The 24,361-nt window shown below is 39.2% G+C and overlaps 1 protein-coding gene across 5 annotated transcripts in view; it reads left to right on the plus strand.

The window, feature by feature from the left end:
- The first annotated feature begins 349 nt into the window (after positions 1-349).
- BRD1 (bromodomain containing 1) overlaps positions 350-24,361 on the plus strand; it is a 64,371-nt gene continuing 40,359 nt past the window's right edge. For 3 of the 5 annotated variants that reach the window (XM_082309966.1, XM_082309965.1, XM_082309967.1), the window contains exons 1-3: positions 350-716; positions 5,055-6,435; positions 20,015-20,171. In XM_082309966.1, coding sequence (XP_082166092.1) covers positions 5,069-6,435; positions 20,015-20,171 — 1,524 coding nt within the window. In that variant the 5' untranslated portion in view covers positions 350-716; positions 5,055-5,068. Of the gene's footprint in view, positions 717-5,054; positions 6,436-20,014; positions 20,172-23,089; positions 23,162-24,361 lie in introns of those variants that run through there. The other 2 variants (XM_082309968.1, XM_082309969.1) reach the window with 2 other exon arrangements.

Consider the following 24,361-nt stretch of genomic DNA (forward strand, 5'->3'; position numbering starts at 1 on the left):
CCCCCTCCTCCACCGCTCCGTTCACCCCGCGCTGGGGCGTTGAAATGCTCTCGCGGAGGGGGCCGCGGCGAGGCTCGGTGGCCCGCCGGCCTGCCCGCCCGGTTGCCGCCGGGCCCGGCCGGCCCTGGGCGGGAAGGCGGCGGCCGGAGCAGCGCCTTCCCGCCCCGTCCCCCGAGGCGCGGCCCGGCGCGGCCCTGCCCGCCGCAGCGCCCCGTGCCGGCTGGTGCCAGGCCGCCCGGCCCTGCGGGGGCGGGGGGAGCGGCGGCGCGCAGGCCCCGCCCCGCGGCGCGGCGGCAGCGGCAGCGGCGGGTCTGGGCGGTGCCTGGCGCCCTCCCGTCCCTTCCCCTCGCTCGCTCCCTCCCTCCCGCCTCCCCCCGCCGGCGCAGCGCTGTGGTGAAGCCGCATTGTTTGTGCCGAGGGGGGAGGGGAGCCTCTCAGCCCCGGGAGCTGAGCGCCGAGCCCGCAGCCGGACGGCGACCTGCGCCGCGCCTCACGAATGCGCCGCGCCCGGCTGCAGCAGCAGCCCCGCACCCAGCGCCGGGTCGCCGCCGCCGCGGGCAGCGCGGCCCTCTCAGCGCCCGTTCGCCCGCCCGCGGCTGCCGGACGCGGGGCCAGGCGGCAGCACCGGCGGGACCTCCGCCATTAAACCGGCCGCAGCGTCGGCCGCAGAGGCGGAGCGGGAGGTCTGTCAGCCGCGCTTCGGCGGCTCCCACAGCGTGAGTGAGGCCGGGCGGGCGGCGGGGGCCGGCGGGCGGGGGGCGGCGGGGCCGGGAACCGGCGGGTCCCGCCGCGGCGAGACGGAGACCGGCGGGGGGAAGGGCAGGGCAGGGCGGGCTGAGCACGGCAGCGGGGGAGGGCGCGGCGGGGAGAGGCGGCCGGGGGCGAGGCGGGCGGGCGGGGAGGCTGCGCGGGGGGGAGCCGAGCGCGGCGGTCTGGGGGAGGGCGCCGCTCGAGCTGTTTTGTCAGCCGCCATATTTGTGGGCCGAGTATTTTCGCGGAGGGGAGGGAGGCGACTGTTGGGAAGGGCTGGAGATGATGGGCCTGGGCAGGAACCATCCTCCCGGGGGCCGGGAGGGGGGAATGCCGGGGCCGGGCAGGAACCATCGGCGCGGAGGGGTGTGTGCACGCTGGAGGCTCCCTGGGCGTGGGCAGGAAGTGTTCGCGCAGAACCGGCGAGGGCGGGCCCGTGGGCGTGGGCCGGGCCCGTGGGCGTGGGCAGGCCCGGTGCGCGGGGCGGCCGGGGCGGCTGCGGGATCCCGGGGGGCGCGGCGCGGCGCGGGGGGCGGCAGGCGCTGCCGGCGGCGCGGGGGAGAGCGGCTCCGGCGACCCCGCGCCGCTCAGCCGTCCGCCGGCCGGTTCGCTGCGCGACCTGAACCCCCGTTCTTTGCATTCCCCTGAGGGGATTGCTCCTGCTCCACAGCTGAAGTTGTGGGCGGTGTCCGCCCCGTGTGCGTGTAAGCACTGTTTGCTCACCCTGCCTCATTGTCTAGGGCTAAAGAGCATTCCTGTGTCTTTCTCTTTTTAATGGTCTGCATGAAAGTGGCCATTGAGAATAGAATTCCCTTTTCCATTGAGCAGGGGATCCAGGGATCAAAGGCAATTTATTTGAAGAGGAGGAAGGTAACTAGGACAGAGATTATAAAAGGAATTTGCAATCAAAAAGTATATACGTTATCGTACTTTTCCTGTTGGTTTTAGCTATCCTGCACTTCGATAAAAAGTATTTTTCTCCTCATACCGTGCATTCCACACAAACAGCTGACTTCGGGTGCTTTTGTTGTGGTGAGGGAAAGCGTCTGCTGGTGACTTTCTTCCCAAGCAGCTGATGTAATTCCAAGAGAGGAAAGCTGTGGATAACTTTCCTGTTTTATCTCCTGCAGCCTTTGAGTTGTTGTAAGAGACAGAAAAGTGCTAACAGAAGTACGTTAAAGTAATTTCATTTTCCTGTTGGTGTGGTATCTCTATTAATATTGAATAAAAACTGTCGTTGTTTACTCTTCCAAACTTAGGTCCATGGTCTTCATTCCTATGGATCTACGGGGGGGAGGGAAGAAAGATGTCTGATAATTGACTAGGAAAAGCAAACCAATTGCCAGTCGTGAATTTGCTGTGCAGAATCTGGTCTTCCTCCGGAATATTTATAGGACATTTGCAGACAGAAGAGTTTTGGAGAAACAAAACAAAACAAAACAAAACACTGTTTTGGCTTCTGGAGCATTTAAGTTATTCACACTAAGTTTCTATGAAATTTGGCCAGAGTACTACCAGTTCCAATTCTGTGTTCATTGCATTGTATTTGTAGGGTAGCCATTCTGCATTTAACTGTGACTGTAATTTGCTTCCTAATTTAGCTTTATTTGCAGTTGAGTATTATAGGGAGGATGATCAGATGTTAGCTCAATCGTTCTTAATCGTTCTGGTTCGTACAGTGTATTCGACTTTCATGACAGTAGTCCTAAATCTTAAAGCAAGAACGCTTGTGCTTTTGAATATTTTCTTCCTGTTCTTATTGCCTGCTTGCAGTCATGCTTAAGAATCTCAGGAACAGAGGGGGATGGAGAGCTTGGAAACCTAGCATTAATGTGTTCTTCTGTGGTACTGGCTTAAGTTAGCAAAGTGTGGACAAGTTCCACATTTTTTTGATATCTGAAGGCTACCTCTCATCCTTCCCCCAGTATTTTGTCCCAGACAGTCACTATCCTCATGAGCCACTATGAACAAATTCACAACCAGCCAAGATGTAGGAAGGGATATTTTAAAAAAAACCAAAAAAACAGATTTTTACATTTAGGCAGAATTGAAGTGCGATTATATGAGGTAAACATAATGTAAATTATCTTTTTTTTCTTGATTGGTGACTAAATGAAAGACATATTAAAAAAAAAACAAACAAACCAAACATAAAATGAAACCATTCTGATGTGTAGTAGGTTGCTGTACGTTGACACACCAGTGTGTTTTAGCTGAAGAATCCCTCGTTATTTGTTCACAATAATAAACAGAAATGGGAGCCATTGTGTTATCTTTGGCCTCTGAATTATAAAAACTATTGTGAAACTGGGAACTAACTTTTAATTTCAGTTAAATCATAAGTATGTCTTCGTTTCTAGTTATTGGACCTTCTATAGCAGTATTAATGGTTTAAACTTTTCCTGCAGTTAAGAAATGAGTTGATTTAATCCTATGTTGTTTTACACAATTAAATGATCAAATATTTCTTCCAAACTTTTTTGAAGAGGTGGAGCCTTTTTTATTCATCTGTTTATATAGATCAGAGGTCTGTCGTGATTAAACACTGACTGTCTGGTCTTGTGCTTGCGCTATAAAAAGAAGTAATAAGAGTTAAGGATTATTTGTGTAAAAGTCGGATCTAGGAGCAACTCAATTCTTGCATGAATAATACAACCAGCTTAGTTTCGTCTTTGTGATTTCTCTGGGAAAACAAGGTCAGTTTGTGAGAGCAGATAGATCAGACCCTCTCAAGAACTAGTTTTAACGCTAGCTGCTTAAATTATTTAGTCTTCCTGTGAAAGGAGTTCCTTCAGTACTTTGAAGGTGTCCCTTTAGAGATAGGCATCATAGACTAAGCAAAAGGCAGGCTACGTGGAGTAGTTTATGTGATTGTTTCAGTCCTTCCTATTTTCTTCATGATATAAATATACCAGTCTTTAACGATACTTGTGTTTTGATCTCTATAGTTCTCTGCTATTTTGGCAGTACGTGCTAACACTAGTTGCATTATTTTAACTAATACACAACACTGACGTGAAGTGCAGAATTTCTGATTTGTCAGAATTGAAACAGTGAGGCCTGATAATACTTTCAGCAAGTGATTAAAGATCAAGAGTTTTTCTGTAGCTGAGGTTGAATTTTGCTATTTATTAATGATTTATTAGGAAGAAGGAAGGAGGGGGACAGAACTTTTAAACTTGACGTTATCAGTTGGTTTTGTAATATTTTCAACCCTCATAGGAAAACAACCCCAGCATTAAAATGTCAGAAGGCATAAGTATGGAAGGTTTTAATTAGAAATTTTGTGATCAAAATGCGTGCTTGTCCTAGTCATCGTGCTTGGGGGTGGGGGGAGAGAGCTCTGTCTTTGTGCAGTATGTGGAACAATTTTTTTCCAGTAAGTGATAAACTTGAAAATTATGTTTAAGACCTTAGGATTGGATTTAAAGACAGGGAAATTTTTTTATCTACCCCGGTTGCTCTGAGAACAACTCTTGAAGAATCTGTTGAGGGACAAGGGTGTGCATACACTCACACTTACATGCAGGGAGCATGTTTTCGCTATAAGTCAAATCTGCTTCACAGGTGGAATATTTCCTAGTTGTAGTCTGTATTGCACCATATCGAGCTTGCAAGTTCAGTTGTGTCCTTGTGATTTTGTAAAGAATAATAGGGTCACTAAGAATTGAGAAGAGAGAATTAAAAAAGTAAAGGGCTGTCAAACTGCATACTTGCCAAATTTGGAAGTATGCATGTTTTTCTAGCTTTAAGTATAGGTGTAATAATTGACTTGTTAACATAACTGTTTCAGTTTGCACTGGAAGAAATTGCAGGGAAACTTGTTTTTCTGTCACGATTATGTTAGTTCTTTCGGGGGCAGATCTGGAGAAAGTAATCTGTAGCTGTTGAAAAAAAATTGAAACTGCAGACACCCTTAAGGTATTAGGAGACATTGTAAGAAAACCTTTAATAGAATATAACAGGTGTAATTTTTTTTGTGGCACTTCTGAAATGTTTTTTTTCTCATGCAGAGGTCTTACAGATAGCTTTTCTGTAGGGTTTTTCTATCAAGGATTTTGTATAGCTATGTTTGCTTAGAGAAGCTGTTATTTAGGAGATGTATTTGTCATTAGGTTAAATTTGTGGAAAACAGTGTGAGCCGTCCTATTAAGTAAGGGTGACAGGCTTTTTTATTTTTTTTTTTTAACGGAGTAGATAGCTTGGGGGCTATAGAACTGATGGGTTTTTTCTTGCTATAATAAAACTAATATTTTAATATGAATGTTTGGAGTTCATAATATTAACTGTTGCTCTAATTTTAGGTAAACATTACCAAATGAGGAGAAAAGGAAGATGTCATCGAGTATCGGCAGCAAGGCATTCTTCTTCCCCATGCAGTATTAAGCACTCCCCCACACGAGAAACCTTGACATACGCTCAAGCTCAAAGAATGGTTGAAATAGAAATTGAAGGTCGCCTGCATAGGATCAGTATCTTTGATCCTTTAGAGATTATATTAGAAGATGATCTTACAGCCCAGGAAATGAGTGAATGCAACAGCAATAAAGAAAATAGTGAAAGACCACCAGTTTGTCTAAGAAGCAAACGGCATAAAAATAACAAAGTGAAAAAGAAAAATGAAGCTCTGCCAAGCTCACATGGTATACCTGCTACAGCAACTCCTCTTCCAGAACCAAAAGTACGGATTGTTGAATACAGTCCCCCTTCGGCTCCTCGGAGACCTCCAGTGTATTACAAATTCATTGAGAAGTCAGCAGAAGAGCTTGATAACGAAGTTGAGTATGACATGGATGAAGAAGATTATGCATGGTTAGAAATAATAAATGAGAAGCGGAAAAGTGATGGAGTGTCAGTTGTTTCACAAAATATGTTTGAATTCCTTATGGATAGGTTTGAAAAAGAGTCTTACTGTGAGAACCAAAAACAGGGTGATCATCAGTCTTTAATCGATGAAGATGCGGTGTGTTGTATATGCATGGATGGTGAATGTCAGAACAGCAATGTAATCCTGTTTTGTGATATGTGTAATTTAGCAGTACATCAGGAATGCTATGGGGTGCCATATATACCTGAGGGCCAGTGGCTCTGCAGACACTGTCTGCAGTCCCGTTCTCGGCCTGTAGACTGTGTGCTGTGCCCAAACAAGGGAGGTGCCTTTAAAAAGACTGATGATGATCGTTGGGGACACGTGGTGTGTGCTTTGTGGATTCCAGAAGTTGGATTTGCCAATACAGTTTTTATTGAGCCAATTGATGGTGTCAGGAACATTCCCCCAGCCAGATGGAAGTTAACATGCTACCTCTGTAAACAGAAAGGTGTTGGTGCCTGCATCCAGTGCCACAAAGCAAACTGCTATACTGCATTCCATGTGACGTGTGCTCAAAAGGCTGGTCTATATATGAAGATGGAACCTGTGAAAGAACTAACTGGCAGTGGGACAACATTCTCTGTAAAAAAGACTGCCTATTGTGATGTACATACTCCACCAGGTTGTACACGGAGACCTCTAAATATTTATGGAGAAGCTGAAATCAAAAATGGTGTTTGTAGAAAGGAGGGATCAGTCAGAACTGCTAGGTCTACATCAAAAGTCAGAAAAAAGACAAAAAAGGCCAAGAAAACAGTGGTTGAACCCTGTACAGTTATGCCAACAGTATCTGCTCCTTATATCCCCCCACAGAGGTAAGCAAACTATGCGAGTGAGAGAAACCTTTACTGAATTATCTGTTTAATTTTAAACCAATGCTTTTAGATGCCGACTTGTTTTTTGTGCATTTCTTACATGCTTTCCTTAAAGGCCATACTCAGAGGATTAATGTAAATTATGTACATGGTGCTTTTGTGAAACTGCGTTAAAAATGCAGTAACTTACCCAGAAAAATTAGTAAGTGGTCAAATGGTCTGTCTTGTCTTCAGAAACCTTTTCTTTTATTATTTTTTTTATTTTGTCAGACCAAATCACATGGTGTGCTCAGTTGTTGTCATTCACTGTACTTTTGAGAATTAACCACTGAATTCAGAATAGCATATGTAGTTGAACTTCATATTAAAAAAAAACAGCTAAGCTCATGGTTAACTGTATTCATAGTTTGGGAATCTAAACTTCTTTTCCGAATTTTAAGACCCACAAAATGAAAACTACATTTTCATATATAAGATATGAATCTTGTTCATCTCACCTAAGTTAAGTATAAACTCGTACTGTAAGATCTATGTAACTAGTACAAAAAATGCTCCAGGAAGTGTTTTCCTTGTGGGGCATAGTAACTTTTCAGGAGGCTTTTCCTAAATTTGCATTTTTCCTTTTGCAAATGCAATAGTGTTTATCAAGGCCTGGATGAATGTGGTACCTTGCAGACATTTTTTAGAAAAGTTAGCAAGTAAGTGATGGTAAGTTAGTTGGTTAATATATTCTTAGTCATGGAACCTGAAATGGATATGCCCTCCCGTTCAATGGTGCTATCAAATATCTATCCTGTAACTTCAGTAAAATGTTTGTGTTTGAACAAATATGAATTAATGCATGCGACAAAGAATTGTAATCCTAATCTTGTCTTTGCTTATGAATTTATACTTTGTAAGAAGTTCTCTTTAAGCTGATTTTTGTATTAGTGTGTATTTTGCAGTTCTTGCAGGAGCTTTTGTTATGTGAGTGCAAATATAAAGCATGAACACCAGAACTGAAACTGCTCTTTACATTTAACATGCCATATTTTTGTATTTTAACAGTGGCGATCGGGGGGGGCTGGCAGATGGCTCTAGATCTGGTGAGACTAGTGAAGTGGCGCGTCAGAAAGCAGGGGTGTTTCAAGTGGTATTTTCATAAGTAATAACAGAATTGGAGCAAAACAGAGATTTTTAATATTATTTCAGGAGTTCAAAACCTCAGCATGAACTTGAGTTAGCTTAGAACAGTAGCACCTCTTTTCAGATTTCTTCCAGTTAAACTGAGTTATAATGCATTTCAGCAATGGAGATAATTCATTTCTGGAATTCGAGCAATAAGAGAAAGCTCTGGGGTAGAAAGGTACTGTTTTGGCTTTGCTGAACCTTTGAGGCATAACATACTGGGCTGAGAAATGCAAAATTGGACTGTTGGGACTAAAACTAAGTTTGTCTTCATGGAGTATTTGTTTTGTTTCTAGCATTTACAACATCAATATGTTTGTTCACCCCTTGAATTAAATTCTTACTGATTTAACAACAGTAGTTTAGAAAGTTTCTCAAAACAGGCACCACTTCCATGTGCTGATTCATGGTTTGTACTGTGACAGGACTCTGAATGCTCAGGACAGTGAGAGCTCTTAAAATAATAAAAATAAACCATGCTTTTTTGAAAGCTGAGTCCCAAATCTCAGGTAGTGGACAATTAAGGCTGGTTAAATTAATCTAAATAAATACATGTTTTGAGACTGCAGTCCTTTCCCGTAATAAGTTTTCTTAATGCAAGTAGCTGCTTATTGACTGACTTTGACAAACAGCCTTTAGCTCCTGTGTGGTGTTCACAAACATCAGATTGATTGCACTGTTTCTGTTATGATTTGCTTGGGAAAATGGTATTTTTGTTTAGTGATGCACTGCAGAAAAGGTTAAGTTGGCAATAAGCAACTAATACTGTTATTTAAACAGGTACTGTTGTCTGTGAGAGGGGGGAGTTCATATAAAAGAATTTGGCTTTGTCTTAATTAGGACAATCCTGATTGGTGGTGTAGTGTGTTTTGGTTTTTTAAGACAAAGTAAGAAAGAACATGAACTAAGTGAGAGCTGAGGATTAGAATGAATGTTCTCAGTTGTACCTCTGTCAATTCTTTCCATTGATAACTTTCATAAAAGCCAGACCCTAAAAGGATATTGTAGTCAGATATTTTTTTTTTTTAACAATGTCATTAGATGCCAGGAACAGCAGTACAAAGAGTTTTTTTTGGGTTTTTCTTTTTTTTAAACAGCTACTAAATTTCTTCTCAAGACTGCAGAGAGATTCAGCTTTCTTCTGTTTGCTCAGTTTCATGTTCATGGACACAAGTATAGTTCCTATATTCTATGTCAGAAGTGTAAAAAATGCACACAGTTTAAAACTATTTTGAAGTTGAGCTTTATTGTAAATAAAATTGACAATAAAATAACTAACTAAATAAATAAAATTGTAAATAAAATTGCTTGTCTTCATCTAAAGGAGACTCTTGCTTAAGTACTCTTTGTAATGTGAACGTGCTTAGTCCTAGAAAACTAAAACCTGAAGTAAAACAGAACTGAGCATATTAAAAGGAAAAGTGATTATGCTGCAGACCCAAATCCCAGTTGTCTAATAGTCTTTGCTATTCTTCCCCCCCCGCCCTTTAGAAAAACTCATGTCTTTGAGTTAAATACATACCCATAAAGTAATAATGAATGATGTGGATCATTTTGCAGCATTCTTCATTTAAATGATCCCTTTCCTCTAATCTGTTTTTTAATGCACTTTTTTCCCTTGGAGCTGAAACATGATTTGCCTTTCCAGAGATCTCGAGGAAGAGTAATTAAGCTATTTAAATTATCAGAGAAGAAACATATATGCTTAGTGTTTAAACACTAGTGCTTTTCGCCTGAAGAATTTGAAATGAACGTGTTTTCAGCATCTCTGGAAATTGAGGCACATGTGGAGATGTTTGGTTTGGGGTACTTTCTTAATCATTAATAACTAGAATATATGTCTCCTTGGCATATAGCTGGTTCTTTAGAGTTGGTAGCTGGAGAATATAGAAATATGAAGATGATAGTGAGGGGGAAAATACTTGGTGGATGTAGCCCCTGAGCACACCTGCTGAAGCTTGAGGAAAACCCTCTTGCCATTTATGTTCAGCTTAAGGCGGAAGGATTTTATGCTGTTTCCTTACCTGGATAGTGAGTGTATATTAAAGGCTGGGCATTTTAATAACACCATTTGTAATAATTCTGTTTTCTGAAACACCTATCTTAATGTACAGGATATGTTAAAGAGACTGGTGTAGAACAACATACTTCATAATTTCTACTCTCTGTAGCTCATGAATTTCTGTATCAGCTTATCTGCAGGTCAGGCTTCTACACTACTGCCTTGAATGATTTTTAGAGCTGAACACTTTTCAGTTACCAGAATTTGTTTCACAGATGTCATACTGCAAGCTTTTGCTGTTAAATTACATACATAGTGTCATTCAGTAGGTCATTTGTAATCTAATTATATGGCCTCTCAGACTATCATCTGTGAACTACTGATTTAAGGGTGTGGGATCAGAAGTTTTTAACCATTGATGGTAGGAGGAGAATGCTTGCTTCTCCTGTCTTTTTTTTTTTTTTTTCTTTTTTTAGTAATGCTGAGCATCTATCTGTCCTGTTGCCTAGGTATTTTAGAAAGTCTGTACCTAAGTATCCACTTCCAAAGGTGCAGTAGGTCATGTTAGAACCTTCTATGTTAGAACCTTAAGGTGACTTCAGTTTTCAGTGCTGACTTCTTAGTAACTTGCTTAGCACTGGGAATAGCGTATGGGACCACTGGGGAACCTCTTACATGTGTATGATTTGCATCAGGCCTTCTGGCTACAGAAGTGTGGTGGCTCTTTACTAGGAAATTCCATTCAATTTTTCTTGAAGTATAGAACTGTTGAAGATTGTTGCTTACGTTGTACTGCTTGCATTCATCAGCTTTTTGTTGTTGTTGTTGTTGAAAAGGCAGAAATGAGCTTAGTCTACAAGTCACATGTTTCTGGGAAGTGTCAGAGCAGCTGTGTTACGTGGCGGGGCGAGTGGGGAAGGACGCTCCCTCAAACTGTACCTCCGTATGGGAGGGACAGGCAGTACCTGCACTTTTTGGCAAACGGTCATCAGAAAAGTGGCCTCCCACTGCCGCCAGCTAGTTTGTCTGAAGACAGTGGCAAATTTGTTCTTGCAGTGTTCGTTCTCCACTGATGATGTGTGATGGTCGAATTTTGCTTAGTAGATAAATGGTATTTTTTTTTCCCCCTAATAAAATACTAGAAATATTTTATTTAGATTGCATGTCCAGAATTTCCAAGTTAGGAAATCCTAACTTTTAGGGCTGACCTGGCAATCTACATCTAGCTTCTTGTCTGTGTGAGTTATCTTGTACTGGCTCTGTGCTCCATTTCTTGTGGATCTTCCCCCCCCCCCCCCCCCGTTGCTGATCATCCTCGTCCTTTGTAAGGGAATAGGATGGATACACAAAGGAGAAGAGTTGCAGTGTTAGCTGTGAAAACTATCTGATTTCTCTTACTTTTGAGTGCTTGATTCTTTAGTACAAATATCATCCTTTTGGTGTAGTCTCTTGATCTTGTGTGTCAAAAGAGGCATTGAAAATGTGATTGCTTGATGAAAAGCAAAGCCAGTCGATATTCGTGTTCTTAAAAAATGTTGGAAACTAGGATATTGTGGCTATATACTTGGGGGTAAATTTAATGTGATATAAAATATTTAATCTTAAATATGTTCAAAATATACACTGAGATACAATGTCATCTGCTTTATTAAAATACCATTCATGCAAGTATTGCTCTATTAAGTGGAAGCGGATATTTTAAAGTATATAAATATTTGCTTTCATCTTTAGTTTTGGTTTGTACATGGTATATTTATAGTGTCTGAAATTAAGAAAGTGTTTGAAATACAATACTTGTACAGAGAGCAAAAAATAAGCAAAAAAGGCCCCACTTTCATAATAAGTAGGAACGAGGTGTTATCCTTGTTTTCCATGTTGTATGGATCAGTTGTTTTGCATCATATTATCGAAAGAGGATTAAAAGATCCTTATGAAAGTAGGTAAGTAGTGGGCAGATAACTGAGAGCAAAAATTTCTGAGACTCTTAAATATTTTCAGCTGTCTTTAGAAATCAACATTTATATGCTGCAAATTAATTGATTTTTGATCGCTTTTATTAGAAAGTGTATTGCTTCTGGTGGTAAAACTGTATTTCTGTTACTGTATGTCTCAGCGCAGAACCAGTGTTTTCTTTTGTTTTATTATTTATCCAGTTGAACTATCCTGAACTGTCTTGCCAAATAATTAAATGTAGTCTTGTTATCTTGACACAGGAATCTTGATTGTCTCTAAAATGAAGTATGGACCAGAAAAATAAATGAACAGAAAGTGATGAAACGCAAAATAAGCAGAAAGGAACATTTACAGGGCCTTTGAGACACTGTTAGTCTGCATTCACAGATGATGCTTCTTAATCATACATGTGGCTTGTGGGTTTCTTTTGTTTTAATGGTTTTTTAGGGTACTGGATTTTTTGTTTTTTAATACCTTCAGAAAGTTTTTTAAGTGAGGGGAAAATAATAAGAAATGCTGCTTAAAATTCAGCATAAAAAAAAAAAAAACATTGAAACATACTACTAGAGCTAGTGTTGCAAAAAAAATTGAAAGCTGAATAAATCCAGACTAATGTTTGTTAGCTGTCTATCCTTGAGTATACATGTATGTATACTTCCACACAATTATGTAGAAATACTTATTTTAATTACAGGAGAGCATTATGTAGGTATGCCTTATGGCTGTACCTAATAATTAGATGATGGAATCACCTAGGTAAAGTGGAAGGGGATGCTAGCAGTCATTGTTCACTGATGTTTCTTGTGAGATTGATCAACTTTGAAACTTTCTGATACATGTGGAAACCACTGCTGATGTCATCCTGACTGCTTTGCTTAAATAAAAAAAATAATATTGCCTAAATCAAACAAAAAGCTACTACAGTGTTCACTAGCTTTGCCTCAGTGGTATTTAAAAAAATAAGGTAACTTAGAGCTTTATTTTCAAGCGAGTTCAACTTGACTCTGGTTGACTTACTAAATAAGAATAATTAATGTGTTTGAGAAAATGTGACTTATTTAATAAGTTGTAAAAGTGGATTTTGGTTTTGAGTAAAAATAATGGGGAAGATACTTGTATACCTGGTATTAAAAGCCATGTTGATTGATGTCCGAGGAGTGATTCACCCCCCTAAAAATCCAGAGGATGGAAGTGCTGTCTCATATTTAAATATGCCCTTTTTACAAAATGGGTATAGGTATGTGGTGTACATAATTTTTTTTTTTTCTGTCTTCTGTTTATTTTGCATGTACAGGGCAAAGAACATTAAAACAGCAATTAATGTTAGTTATTTCTGTAAGGTGCATCGTAGTATTCTGTGCATCCTCTAAGGGTTTCAGTCCACAATGATTATATATGTGATAATGAAGTTATGAAGATCAAAATTCTTGTGTTTTTATTTCTCAGTACTTCTGAGTTTCACCAGTTATGTGAACTTTCATTAGATTTTTTTGGTGGCAATTAGAAGGTGTTGTATCTTTTAAGTGCTGTACAAAAACATGATTTTCAGAACGCATTATCTGAAGAACTGTCTCCCAGCAGTTTTTTATTCAATAGTCAAGTCACAGAGTGCACAAAAATGAGTAGATAAATTCTGATATTTCTTCTGTTACAGATAAAAAGGCGATTTTTGATCAATACTTTATCTTCTGCTGATGTGAATTTAGCCTTTTGAGATTAGATTTCAAAATCACGTGTGGTATGGTTCTGACTACTACAAAGAAAAGAAGCACAGAAAAATATTTTGAATAATTTTAAGGAAAAGTCATGACTCAGTATTATGTATAGGAAGCAGCAGAAGTAAATCTATGCATGTGAGTTTTCTGAGAAGACTAAGGAGGTTTTCCAGTATGGCAGGGTGGGGGTTTTTGATTGTTTTTTTTTTTCCTTATCCAGAGGTTTGGAAGATCACAAACTTAATTGTTAGAATAGGAATGAAGTAACCTGTTATAACTAATGGAGAATTGATTGAAATAACATAACATTTTCTGAACTATTAAGTTCAACTTTCTACTTTCCTGTCCAAGAAAAATTTTACAAGCTGTTTGGTCAAGTAGAAAAATAGATGCTTGGTTTCACAGTCATGTGCTACCTACATGTTCAGTCAAAATGAAATATTATTTAAATACTAATAAATGTAGAATAAAGAATAGGAACCTGGAGAAACGTTTAGGCTTCAGAAGATATATCAGTAGATATACTGTTAAGATTCTCAACCTAGCAGAGAAAGGCAAATTCAATAGCTAGAATTTTAAGACATACAGACAAAAACGAATAACTGTGAAGATGATTAAACACTGCTTTAGACTAGTAAGGGCAGTGATTCGGGAACAGGACATTCCTGTTTCTTCAAATCTTCAATGCAAAAGCTGGACAGTAGTTGTAATTAGGAAAGTGTGTATTCGCCACATGGGGATTCTGCAGGCTTGTGTCGCACAAAAGTTTAAGTGAAATCGTTGTTAGTCTTTTCAGGATTTGATATATACCCTGTTGGGTACATAGCTGACTTCTGCTAGTTACAAAAGAAACCTTATCCTTATCCTTTTTCAAAAGGAAATAGAGATGTGCAAATGGACTCCAATTTTTGCATAGTTATTCATCTTACCTGTGTTGTCTTTAAAGCTGATCAAAAGGGTTTGTTTGTTTTTTCTTTTTAGTTAAGAAATCATGTAGTAACTTGAGCTTTTTATTGAGGGAAGGGATAACGTACAGACACAGCAACAAAACTGTCTCTCTCCACTGTGTTTAAAAAAAAAAAAAAAAAAAGAAAAAAAGGTATATTGAAAGGCAAATTTTACAAACGCTGGTTGATAGGCAGCTGCTGCCAGAGGTTCTGTGTGGGAAGAGTAGGGTTTCATCTGTCCAAGCAGGCTTTCTCATCTTTGAAAGCTGAAGTTTTTTGGATACGGAGCTAGGAGGAATAGTTGGCAAGGCCTCAGAATTAATTCCAGTTCCCAAAATAGACGCTTTCATAGCTTTTCATTCTGTTTTTCTGCTAATTCTCTTCCAGTTAGTGTCAATGGTATTACTATAATTGTCTGTAGGTAATTTTTATGTCATTCCTGCTTCCTATGAGTCTCAGTGTGTTCTGTGGAACTTTGCTGAGCAAGGCTTGAAAATTCAAATGTTCTTGAAACTCAGTTTACTTTGTTACGATTTGTTCAATTTAGATTTTTTTATGTTTTGTCCTGACAGGTTTTAGAAACATATCTGCAGTCTTTGTGTTGGAAAATAGAGGTATTTTATTTGCCCAGTAAAGTGGAACATCATTTGGTTGTTTATGAGTATTACTGTAGGTCAAAAGAAACTGGGATTTTAGTGATACTAAATACAATTTTACAGAGTATAATTTAGTTTTGCTAGTCTTTTGCATGTACCTTTAATTACAGCTATGTTGGATAAAGGAAGATTCAAAATATCAAATTGATGAAACTGGAGGCTTAGAACAAGTATAGTAATTAAAATACTAGGTTTAGTTCATGTTTAAAAATGGATTGGTTTTAGTGGGTATTTGATCTTACTTAATCTTACAGGTTTTCATATTAAGTTCCTTCTGCCTGAGTTACTGTAGCAATACTGGCAAAACCACATACTTGCTTAAGGAAATTTTCTCTCCAGTTTGTATTTGGAAAACTTGAGAATGGAAAGATGCTGTAGAGGTCTTCATATATTATGATACTAAAATGATACCTGTGGGGTTAAAAAGCACGTATGGTCTGTGGAGGGGTTAGTGATGATTAATAGAAAAGTGGCTGATTCTGTCTCATTGGCTTTCTTATGTTAAATGGCTGCATAGTTAGTCACCAAAAATACTGTTTTCACTTTTTCTTGTAACCAGTTGCCATAGTTGCCACAGTGACATGTAACTGAAACTGGGAGAGGAAGGCAGTCATGAATAGGAAGAAGGAAGCTGTGAGATTGCTGATATGACAAGAGCACATGTCTTATGTTGACAAAAATTATTTTATGCATTTATCTAAAAGATGAGGAAACACAGGACTGAGTAACATTCAGCTTTCTCTGAATGCTTTGCCATTAAGAGTATTGCCCTTTGTGGGGTGGGTTATCCATCAAATGCCTCTGTGTGAGGAGAGGGTTGGTGTAGATCAGCTGATAAATTACAGTTTCTCATCAAAGCTGTTGTATATTAACTTTCATTTTAAATTAAATTATTTGAGTCTGTCTTAACCTTTCAAAACAAACCAGTTTCCTCTCCTCATCCTTTTGTTGCTTTTGTAAGTGCAGTGTATTTTTAATGCCATAATTTACACTTCAGCCTAAAGTATGGTTTCAGGCTGGGAACTGCAGGTGCTGTTTGAAAGCTTCAGCTGAAAAGCGGTCTTTCCCTCTTTTAAAGACAAGCAGGGAATTGCATGATACCTCTATATCATGTTTGCAGTGCATGTCACAGTGTTTTACAGTCGGATACAAGTGGGGATGGGGAAGGGAAGTAGTACTGGCTTTCTCAGTTGCCTGTGGCACAAATAAAACAGTTCTGAAAAATGTTTTGACATCTGTGTAGTCTTGGAATGTAGCCCAAAAAAAAGGAAAAAAAACAAGAGGGTGTATGATGGGTGGTGCCAGAACATCAAAAGGCTGCAGTGGTCATCAGGTTGAAATCTAATGCTTCTTTTATGGGACCCGTTATATAACAGCAGCTACTGAATTTCATAGGAACGCAGCCACCTTTTTAAGAATTTTCAAATTCTTCTTTCAATGTACTTTATTTTAAATAACTGATAAGTTGAGGGAAAAACAACATGCTGTGAGCCACACGAGCTCTTCTTAAGGCCTCAGAACAGTGGTTCAGGCTGCAGCAAGTTAGAGTGTAAGAACTGTTCTGCTCTTGGTTTAGCTTAATTGTGTTAATTGTTTAAATGTTCTGAGAAAAACATTTAGCACTTAACATGGTCCATTTCAGTATGTTCCTTGGAAATTTTGTCTTAACAAATTCTCTGTTCCTGGACAGCAAGAACACTTCTCGTCTCCCTGCTTGCTTTCTGTAGTCGCTATAGTTGTGGCTTTCCCCGCCCCGCATATCTAAAGTCAATTGTGAAAGGGAAGACAGTAACTCTGGTAGTATCTTCCAGAGGTATGTTCCTACATTCTCTTCTTCATAAGCTGTCTTCAATAGTAGTCTCGCACTTACTTGGCAATCTTAACAGAGATATGAAAAATTATTAAGTAATGAGATTGGTCTATTTTTTCTGAAGAGGAAGCACAGGTTTAATTGATACATTTGTGTTGAATGTGCATTTCAAATATCTGATATTTTGTTTCTCCCGGGACTTACTATGCTTGACTTTCCATTAGAAAATAAAACACTACAGAAAGCTGTTCTTTCCTGATACTCTTATACATGGAAAAAGTTCTAGGGTGGACCGATACCTTAGCAAAAAAATGCCTTTACTGAGGTGTTTTGTGTAGTTCTGGGTGGTGACCTAAGTTCTGTAAGCCTTGCCTCTGTGTGGGGGATTTGTCAGTGTAGTGTAGCAGTTAATCCTGTCTTGTGCAAGTCAGATCCTGGATTGCAGAACTATCAAGTCTTCAAACAGCTCTCCCTTACCTGCCTCAAATATATAAATTTGTTTACTCTTCAATGATTTCTTTTGAAGTACATCGCTCTATTGAAAAAAAGGAAGTGGAATGTGCAGAAAGCTCCTTTAAGACCTCAAAGAATTTCAGAATTCTGGTTTGAAAATTTAGTTTCAACATCTACAAATTTAGTTCAAGCTCAGGTAACAGAAAGGAACTTGCTCAAGACTGGTGCATACTTATGTGCCTTATTTCATGCCTGTGTTTAGCTTTGCTGCAGCTGATTGTACCTTTGTGAGTGAGAACCTCTTTCCCAATATGGTAGTGCTCTCAAGGGTGGGAGCTTCAAAATCAATACCCAGTCTATCCTACTTCTAGGGTTCTACAGCAGAGGCTGAATTGTGTCTTATTTCCCCAAAATGGTTCTATTGTCTGTCAAAGTTTAAAGTGTTTTGGACAGTAAAAGTCTACCTGGGAGTATCTGACTAAGCAAAAAGATGATCAAAGAATTGTGCTATAGTTAGTGGGTTCTTAGGGTCTAACAGCAAGTGTAACATCATTGTATCAATAAGCTCATAGTGTAGGGGCTCTGTAGATATCTGTCATGTGAAGAGCCTCTGACCTCTGTATTTTGAGAAATTAAGGGGGGGGTGATTGGTGGTGTATTGCCGCTACCGAAGTCTGGTGTCTAAATGAAATATGAGTAGCCAATATTTGTTTGGTTTTATTTGGAGGGAAGGCAGAGAGGAGTAGATTCCTACCCCTTGTTAGGTAGTTTCTGCACTCCAAATTACCTTCTGTTTATTTGTGTTTTTAAAGGTGGAGAATATCTTCTGTGAACATCTTTCCTAAGCTTATTCTAGCACTTTACTATTATAATTATCTATGAATAGAATGGTTTGTTATGTGAATGGGCAAATGTACTTAAAGCTGTAATTAAAGATGTTTGCTTAGTCTTGCCACATCTGATGGGCATGAAGCCAAGATACCTTTCTTCATGTTAAGTTATGATTCTCTCATCTTTTCAAATAGGTATATATTTGGCTCTGCTCTTTTTGACTCTGTTCAGTAGGTTTTGTTCTTTCCAAGAGAGAGATGTGAAAGTAATTTGATTGTGATTGCATTCTATGATTAATTGTAATTCTGTTGTGTTTGAAGTTTAATATGGTCACATTAAGGCCTGTTCTGCATTGAGTAAGTCTTTGTGGAGCCTGCCTCTGCCCTTCAGTGAAAGAGTTACGAGACAGTCCTAAGTCCATCTGCAGACTTTCTTAAAGCTTTAAGTTAAGGTAAAATTTTTCAAGAATGTCTAACTGGCTTAGTTATTCATTGAAAAACAATGTCACTGAAGAACCAAAGGACACAATAGCACTGTATTTTGGAAAAAAACTGTGTTTGCTCTGCCTTTACCCTGTGATGACTGAAAGCTCCATAGCTACAGTTAGCATAGCACTGAGTAGGCCTATTGCACCTTACCTTCTACGGAGCCCTGAAAAAACAACCAGGGATAGATGACCTTTGGTGAACTCACTTGTAGAACCACTTGTATGTCTGTCTGAAAAAGATCATTCATGTTTTCCAGCTACTCTTAACAATTATTCTAACCAAGGCTTATTCCTAATATTAAAAGAATACTAATATGTATATACGTTCCTGATTTTTATTTAAACGTCTCATGGTGGTGGTCTACAAATCAGGCACTTCTCGAATTTAATTTTGCCTATTTTGGTATTAAATTTTATTGGCGAATCTCTGATAAACCTCCTACTATCCATTGTAGAGTTTTTCTATGGGTACTAGTATACTGAGTGAAGAATTAACAGGTTTCTGTTCATTGATATTATCCTTTCTCTAACTCTGTCTTATGTCCAGCTGGGGGAAATCCTTTTCTCTCTCTCCAGCTCACCACTGCCCCCAAACAAATGAACAAACCCCTTAACAGTACAGGTGGTTGGTGCCTCGGGGCACCTCGTGTTAATTTTGCAAGGGCTGCCACCAGTGACAAATCCCTGCAATACCATACAAAGACAAAACCTTTTTTTGAATCTAAGTTTTGAGAGGTTAGTGTTGTGTGTGAGACTTGGACATTTTAATGTGTCATTATTTAAAAAAAATAGTAGTCAGGTTTGGTACATGTGATGTTCATATAGCACTTTCCTAGAGTATTTGTAAACAGAGTATACATAAACAGTATTTCCATCTGTTAAAATATAAGTTTGGAGAAAATACTATTTATTTAATCAACATATTGTGCTTAACTGTTTGTATTGTCCTTTCTTGCATCTTTCCTGTGTGAATATTTGCATCATATGTGTGGCGTAAAATCATAAGTGTTCTTCTGTTTTACATTTTTTGTTTGCTTTGTTTACCAAGAATTTAATATTAGTAGATGAGTAATACAAGCTTTTTGTTGTGTGTTTTTATGTAAAAAGTTTGAAGATATATTGTCTTTAAAATAAACTACTAATTCTGTGTGGAGACAGCAACAAACGATCTGAAAACTTTTGTAGGGCTTTACAGCTTTATTTCTGATTTTATTTTCAACAGGAAAATTATTCTAAAATGCACATAATACTTTATTCTCAGCCCTAATCTGGGATTGCTTTTGAGGTAATGATCATGAAAAAATTGATGCCCTTTGGCTTTATAAAGTACCTTAACGTATTTGGTAGAAACTACAGTGTCAAGCAGCTGTGTTTGATTGTAACCTACTGCTCAGAAATAATTGTACCAAAAGGGATGTCATTGAGAGAAAATAGTAATATGGTGATCACTGCTGTTGTTATGTTATACATTCATATATATATGATGTTTAACTTCCATAGACAAATATGTTTTATGCTTTGCTGTGAAAAATACAATATCAGTTTTTCCGTATTTTAGATTAAATAAGATTATGAATCAGGTGGCCATTCAGCGGAAGAAGCAGTTTGTTGAACGAGTGCACAGTTACTGGTTGCTTAAAAGACTGTCTAGGAATGGTGTTCCTCTGTTGAGAAGGCTGCAGTCCAGTTTACAGTCACAAAGAAACACACAACAGGTATGTGGCACACTTTTTACTTATAAGAAGAAATCAGAACATCTATTTTATACAGTAAAAAATTAACCAGGAAACATAGCATGGAGTAAAAACTTTCTCTTGTTCAGCACTGAGTAAATTCTTTTCCTTATTCTTAAGTAATATGACCTGTATTGGCAACTGAGCATTATCTAATCCTTTTTAATTTGTGAGGTATGAAAAAAGTATATATTTGTGTGGATTCTTCTTTTGTTTCGCTTAAATGTTTCACAAAAATGCTGTCACCAAAACTATCCTAATACCGTTGTTCATTGACTAGTATTGTGTCTTTTTGGGACTCATTCCTCCATGTGCTATGAGTTAGTAAGATAGAAAATAAATTTGATTTTAAATTCGTCAAAAGACGGAAAGCAAATGTTGTCTTCGACACTTACAACTGAGAAAAACAGGGATTTTTATAGAGTAAAGGTTAGACATGCTAGTTTACAGTTTTCGAATTCAGGTCCTTATTGCCCACCTTGTTCAGTAATAACAGAACAAAGAGCAAGTTGTTGATGAAGTTCAAAGACCTGTTTCAACTTTTAGTTTCACTTTTGCCATAGTTAAGTGGGATTGTAGACAAGCATAAATTTATGCTGATATTTTGTTCCGGTAAAACTCATCCTATCTAAAATACATCTAGATTGGTTGAAGTTGTACACATTTACCAGTCAGAATTGCTGAAAAACAGAAAAATAGTCACTCCAGATGTGTATCAGATTCAGAAAGCGGTACTCTTCTGCTTCCCATTTTTGTAATACGGACACTGCTTCCCATTTTTGTAATATTAACAGCTCTTCAGTGACATAAGAGATTTTGGCGGTCTCTTGTTGTTTTGGTCTGAAGTCACTGGGTGGCTTTGAAAATAATTAAAATTTCTTTTCTGTATTCTGTATATCGATCCATGTGTGTAGACCTTGAAATGCTGTGAAGCATCATTATATGGAAATTATTACTGCATCTCAGTTAGCTTTTTAACTGCACTGAAAATGTAGATGGCTGTGTTCTTTCCATTCTCCAGGTGTTTGACTTCCAGTGGAATTGTTCCTGCAAAATAGCCTCTAGAACTCAAGAATGCATTTTATAGTCATTTACTTGTATTAAATTGAATTTTTTTCCCTTTAAAGCTGAACTATTATTTTTGTTTGAATTGCGTTGCTATTTGCTGATTAATTCATTAATTGATGTAATCATAAAAATATCATGGTCAACACTGCTTCCTATTATTTGATCTGTCTTTTTTGTATGTGTTTCTATTTTTAGCTTTTAATGAAAAAAAAAAATCTAACTAATAATTCCCAGAACAGTTGAGGTTGGAAGGGACTTCTGGAGGTCATCTGGTCCAACCCTGCTGCTCAAGCAGGGCCACCTAGAGCCAGTTGCCCAGGACCATGTCCAGACAGCTTTTGAATATCTCCAAGGGTGGAGACTCCACAGCATCCCTGAGCAACCTGTGCCTGTGCTCAGTCACCCTCACAGTGAAAATGTGTTTCCTTGATGTTCAGAGCCTCCTGTGTTTCAGTTTGTGTCCATTGCTTCTGGTCCTGTTACTGGGCACCACTGAAAAGAGCCTGGCTTGGTCATCTTTGCACCCTCCCTTCAGGTATTCATAGAATCATAGAATACCAGGTTGGAAGGGACCTCAAGGATCATCTCGTCCAACCTTTCTAGCACAATCTAGACGAGATGGCCCAGCACCATGTCCAGCTGAGTCTTAAACATGTTCAGCGTAGCGGAGTCAACCACTTCCCTGGGGAGATTATTCCAATGATTGACTGTTCCCATTGTGAAAAATTTTCCTCTCGTGTCCAATCGGAATCTCCCTGGGAGTAACTTGTACCCGTTACCCCTTGTCCTCACCATGTGACTCCTTGTGAAAAGGGAGTCTCCATCTTCTTTGTAGCTCCCCTTTAAGTACTGGTACATGGTGATGAGATCACCTCTAAGCCTCCTTTTCTCAAGGCTGAACAAACCCAACTCTCTCAGCCTGTCCTCATACGGCAGGCTTCCCAGACCCTTGATCATCCTGGTGGCCCTTCTCTGGACCCCCTCCAGCCTGTCCACATCTTTTTTTGTACAATGGGGACCAGAACTGTACACAGTATTCCAGGTGTGGCCTGACAAGCGCCGAGTAGAGTGGGATAATGACTTCTTTATCTCTGCTGGTGATGCCCTTTTTGATGTAACCCAGCGTCCTATTGGCCTTCTTGGCCGCAGCAGCACCCTGTTCACTCATGTTGAGCTTCCTGTCCACCAGGACCCCCAGGTCCCTTTCCACGGAGCTGCTCTCTAGCCAGGTGGATCCCAGTCTGAGCTGCAGTGTCATCTGCGAACTTCTTCAGGCTACACTTGATCCCGTTATCCAGATCACTTATGAAGATATTGAATAGCATTGGGCCCAATATCGATCCTTGGGGGACCCCACTTGTGACGGGTTGCCGGTTTGAAAAAGAGCTATTTACCACCACCCTTTGGGTGTGGCCCATCAGCCAATTCCTCACCCACTGCACAGACTACTTGTCTGGGCCATAACGCATCAGTTTCTCCAGGAGGAGGCCGTGGGGAACCGTATCGAAGGCCTTGGAGAAGTCCAAGTAGACAATGTCAACCGCTCGCCCCATGTCAACTGAGCAGGTCGTATCTTAGCTATTATAACCATGTCTGCCAACATTACTTTGTACAGAAGTGTCAAAAAATTGGAGGCTTGCTATTAATCCCCAAGACAGCGTGATGTTCAAGAAGGAAGTGTATGTGTGCACAAAAAAAAAGCAAACAAGGTGCTTTTGATACTTTGGGTCACATCTGCATATTTACACCTACCTGCCTATTTTATGGAATGAAATTCGTCAAACAACTGATTCAACTAAAAGAATAATCTTTTTTTTTTTTTTTTTTAAAAGTGCAACTGCACCTTCAGATTTAGCCAAATACTGAAGTCTCTGATGAACTACCTCAAGACCTGATGTAACAAAGTAACGCTTTTTTTATTGCTGTATTTAAGTTTCCTGGCCCACCCTAAAACTGGTATGGTTTTGTTGACTTAGCTTTCAGCAGGGTTAGTTCCCCAGTTCCATGAACTATGCAATTACATAGGGCAAAAGAGCAGACTCTAAATGGCTGCAAGCAAAGGGAGGGCAAACCTTCCACTTTTAGCAATAGCCACAACTTAATTTTGGTCCTGAAAAACAGTGTAACTGTGAAAAAATTGTATAGCTATGTCAGTTAACAGTTAGGTTGCTTTTCCACACATGGGATCTGTACTCCGAGATGAAGGGATATAGGAGAACAGCAATTAGTGGCAGTGTAGACTTTATAATTCAGTGAGTCTCTGGGAATTTTAAGGAATTGAAGATGTGCATATTAATATTTGTTCTGTCAAAATTTACTTTGAACTATTCTGACCCTCAACGGTTAAATTACTATGTGTCTAAGTCAAGACTTAACTCCTTTAAAAGAAATTATAACTGTCAGTAGTAATAGTCATTAGGAAAGGGAACTAGAAGTTTCTAGCGACAATTTTTTGATCTTCTTTTGTGGGTGGTTTTTTTTTGTTTTTTTTTTTTTTAAAGAGGAACGAACTGTTGTTTCCAGATTGCTATATTGTAATACAGTGATAGTTGATAGTTAAGGATTTTCAAAACTTCAGTGAAGTTAGAGATTTGAATAAAACTAACTTCGTAGCTTGTACAGGTACTTGCCTACAAAGTGTATAAAGCAATAAAATATGATGCAGATCATAGAATCTTAGCACTTGCAAATCTATTAGATCTTTTTTTTAAACTTCCAGTTTTTGCAATTCTATTTTTAGAACCTTCTGTCTGAAAAATTGCACAAGCTTCCTTTAGAGGACCTATGATATTTCTAAATTATCCTTCTGTTAAGGAGGTTTTCGCTTTGAGTGTAACAATTTGTAATGTTCATTATTGTTAATCTGCTTAGTTAGTTTTTTTTATTTATTTATTTTGTATTTAGTCTTCTATTTTTTATAACTTATAGAATTTATCATTTGTTTGTTTTAGTTTAAAAAAAAACCACATTACCATTACTTATCAAGTGTATGTTGCATTATGCTAGTTACAGGCAAGCATACAAAGCTTTGGATATCTTTCTCAGATTCTTTTATAAAATACTAATTTTAAATGTAATAATTTTCCAACGCAGATGTTTCTTCT

This window comes from Platalea leucorodia, assembly GCF_965183815.1.
Source record: "Platalea leucorodia genome assembly, chromosome: 4".
Taxonomy (NCBI): Eukaryota; Metazoa; Chordata; class Aves; order Pelecaniformes; family Threskiornithidae; genus Platalea; species Platalea leucorodia.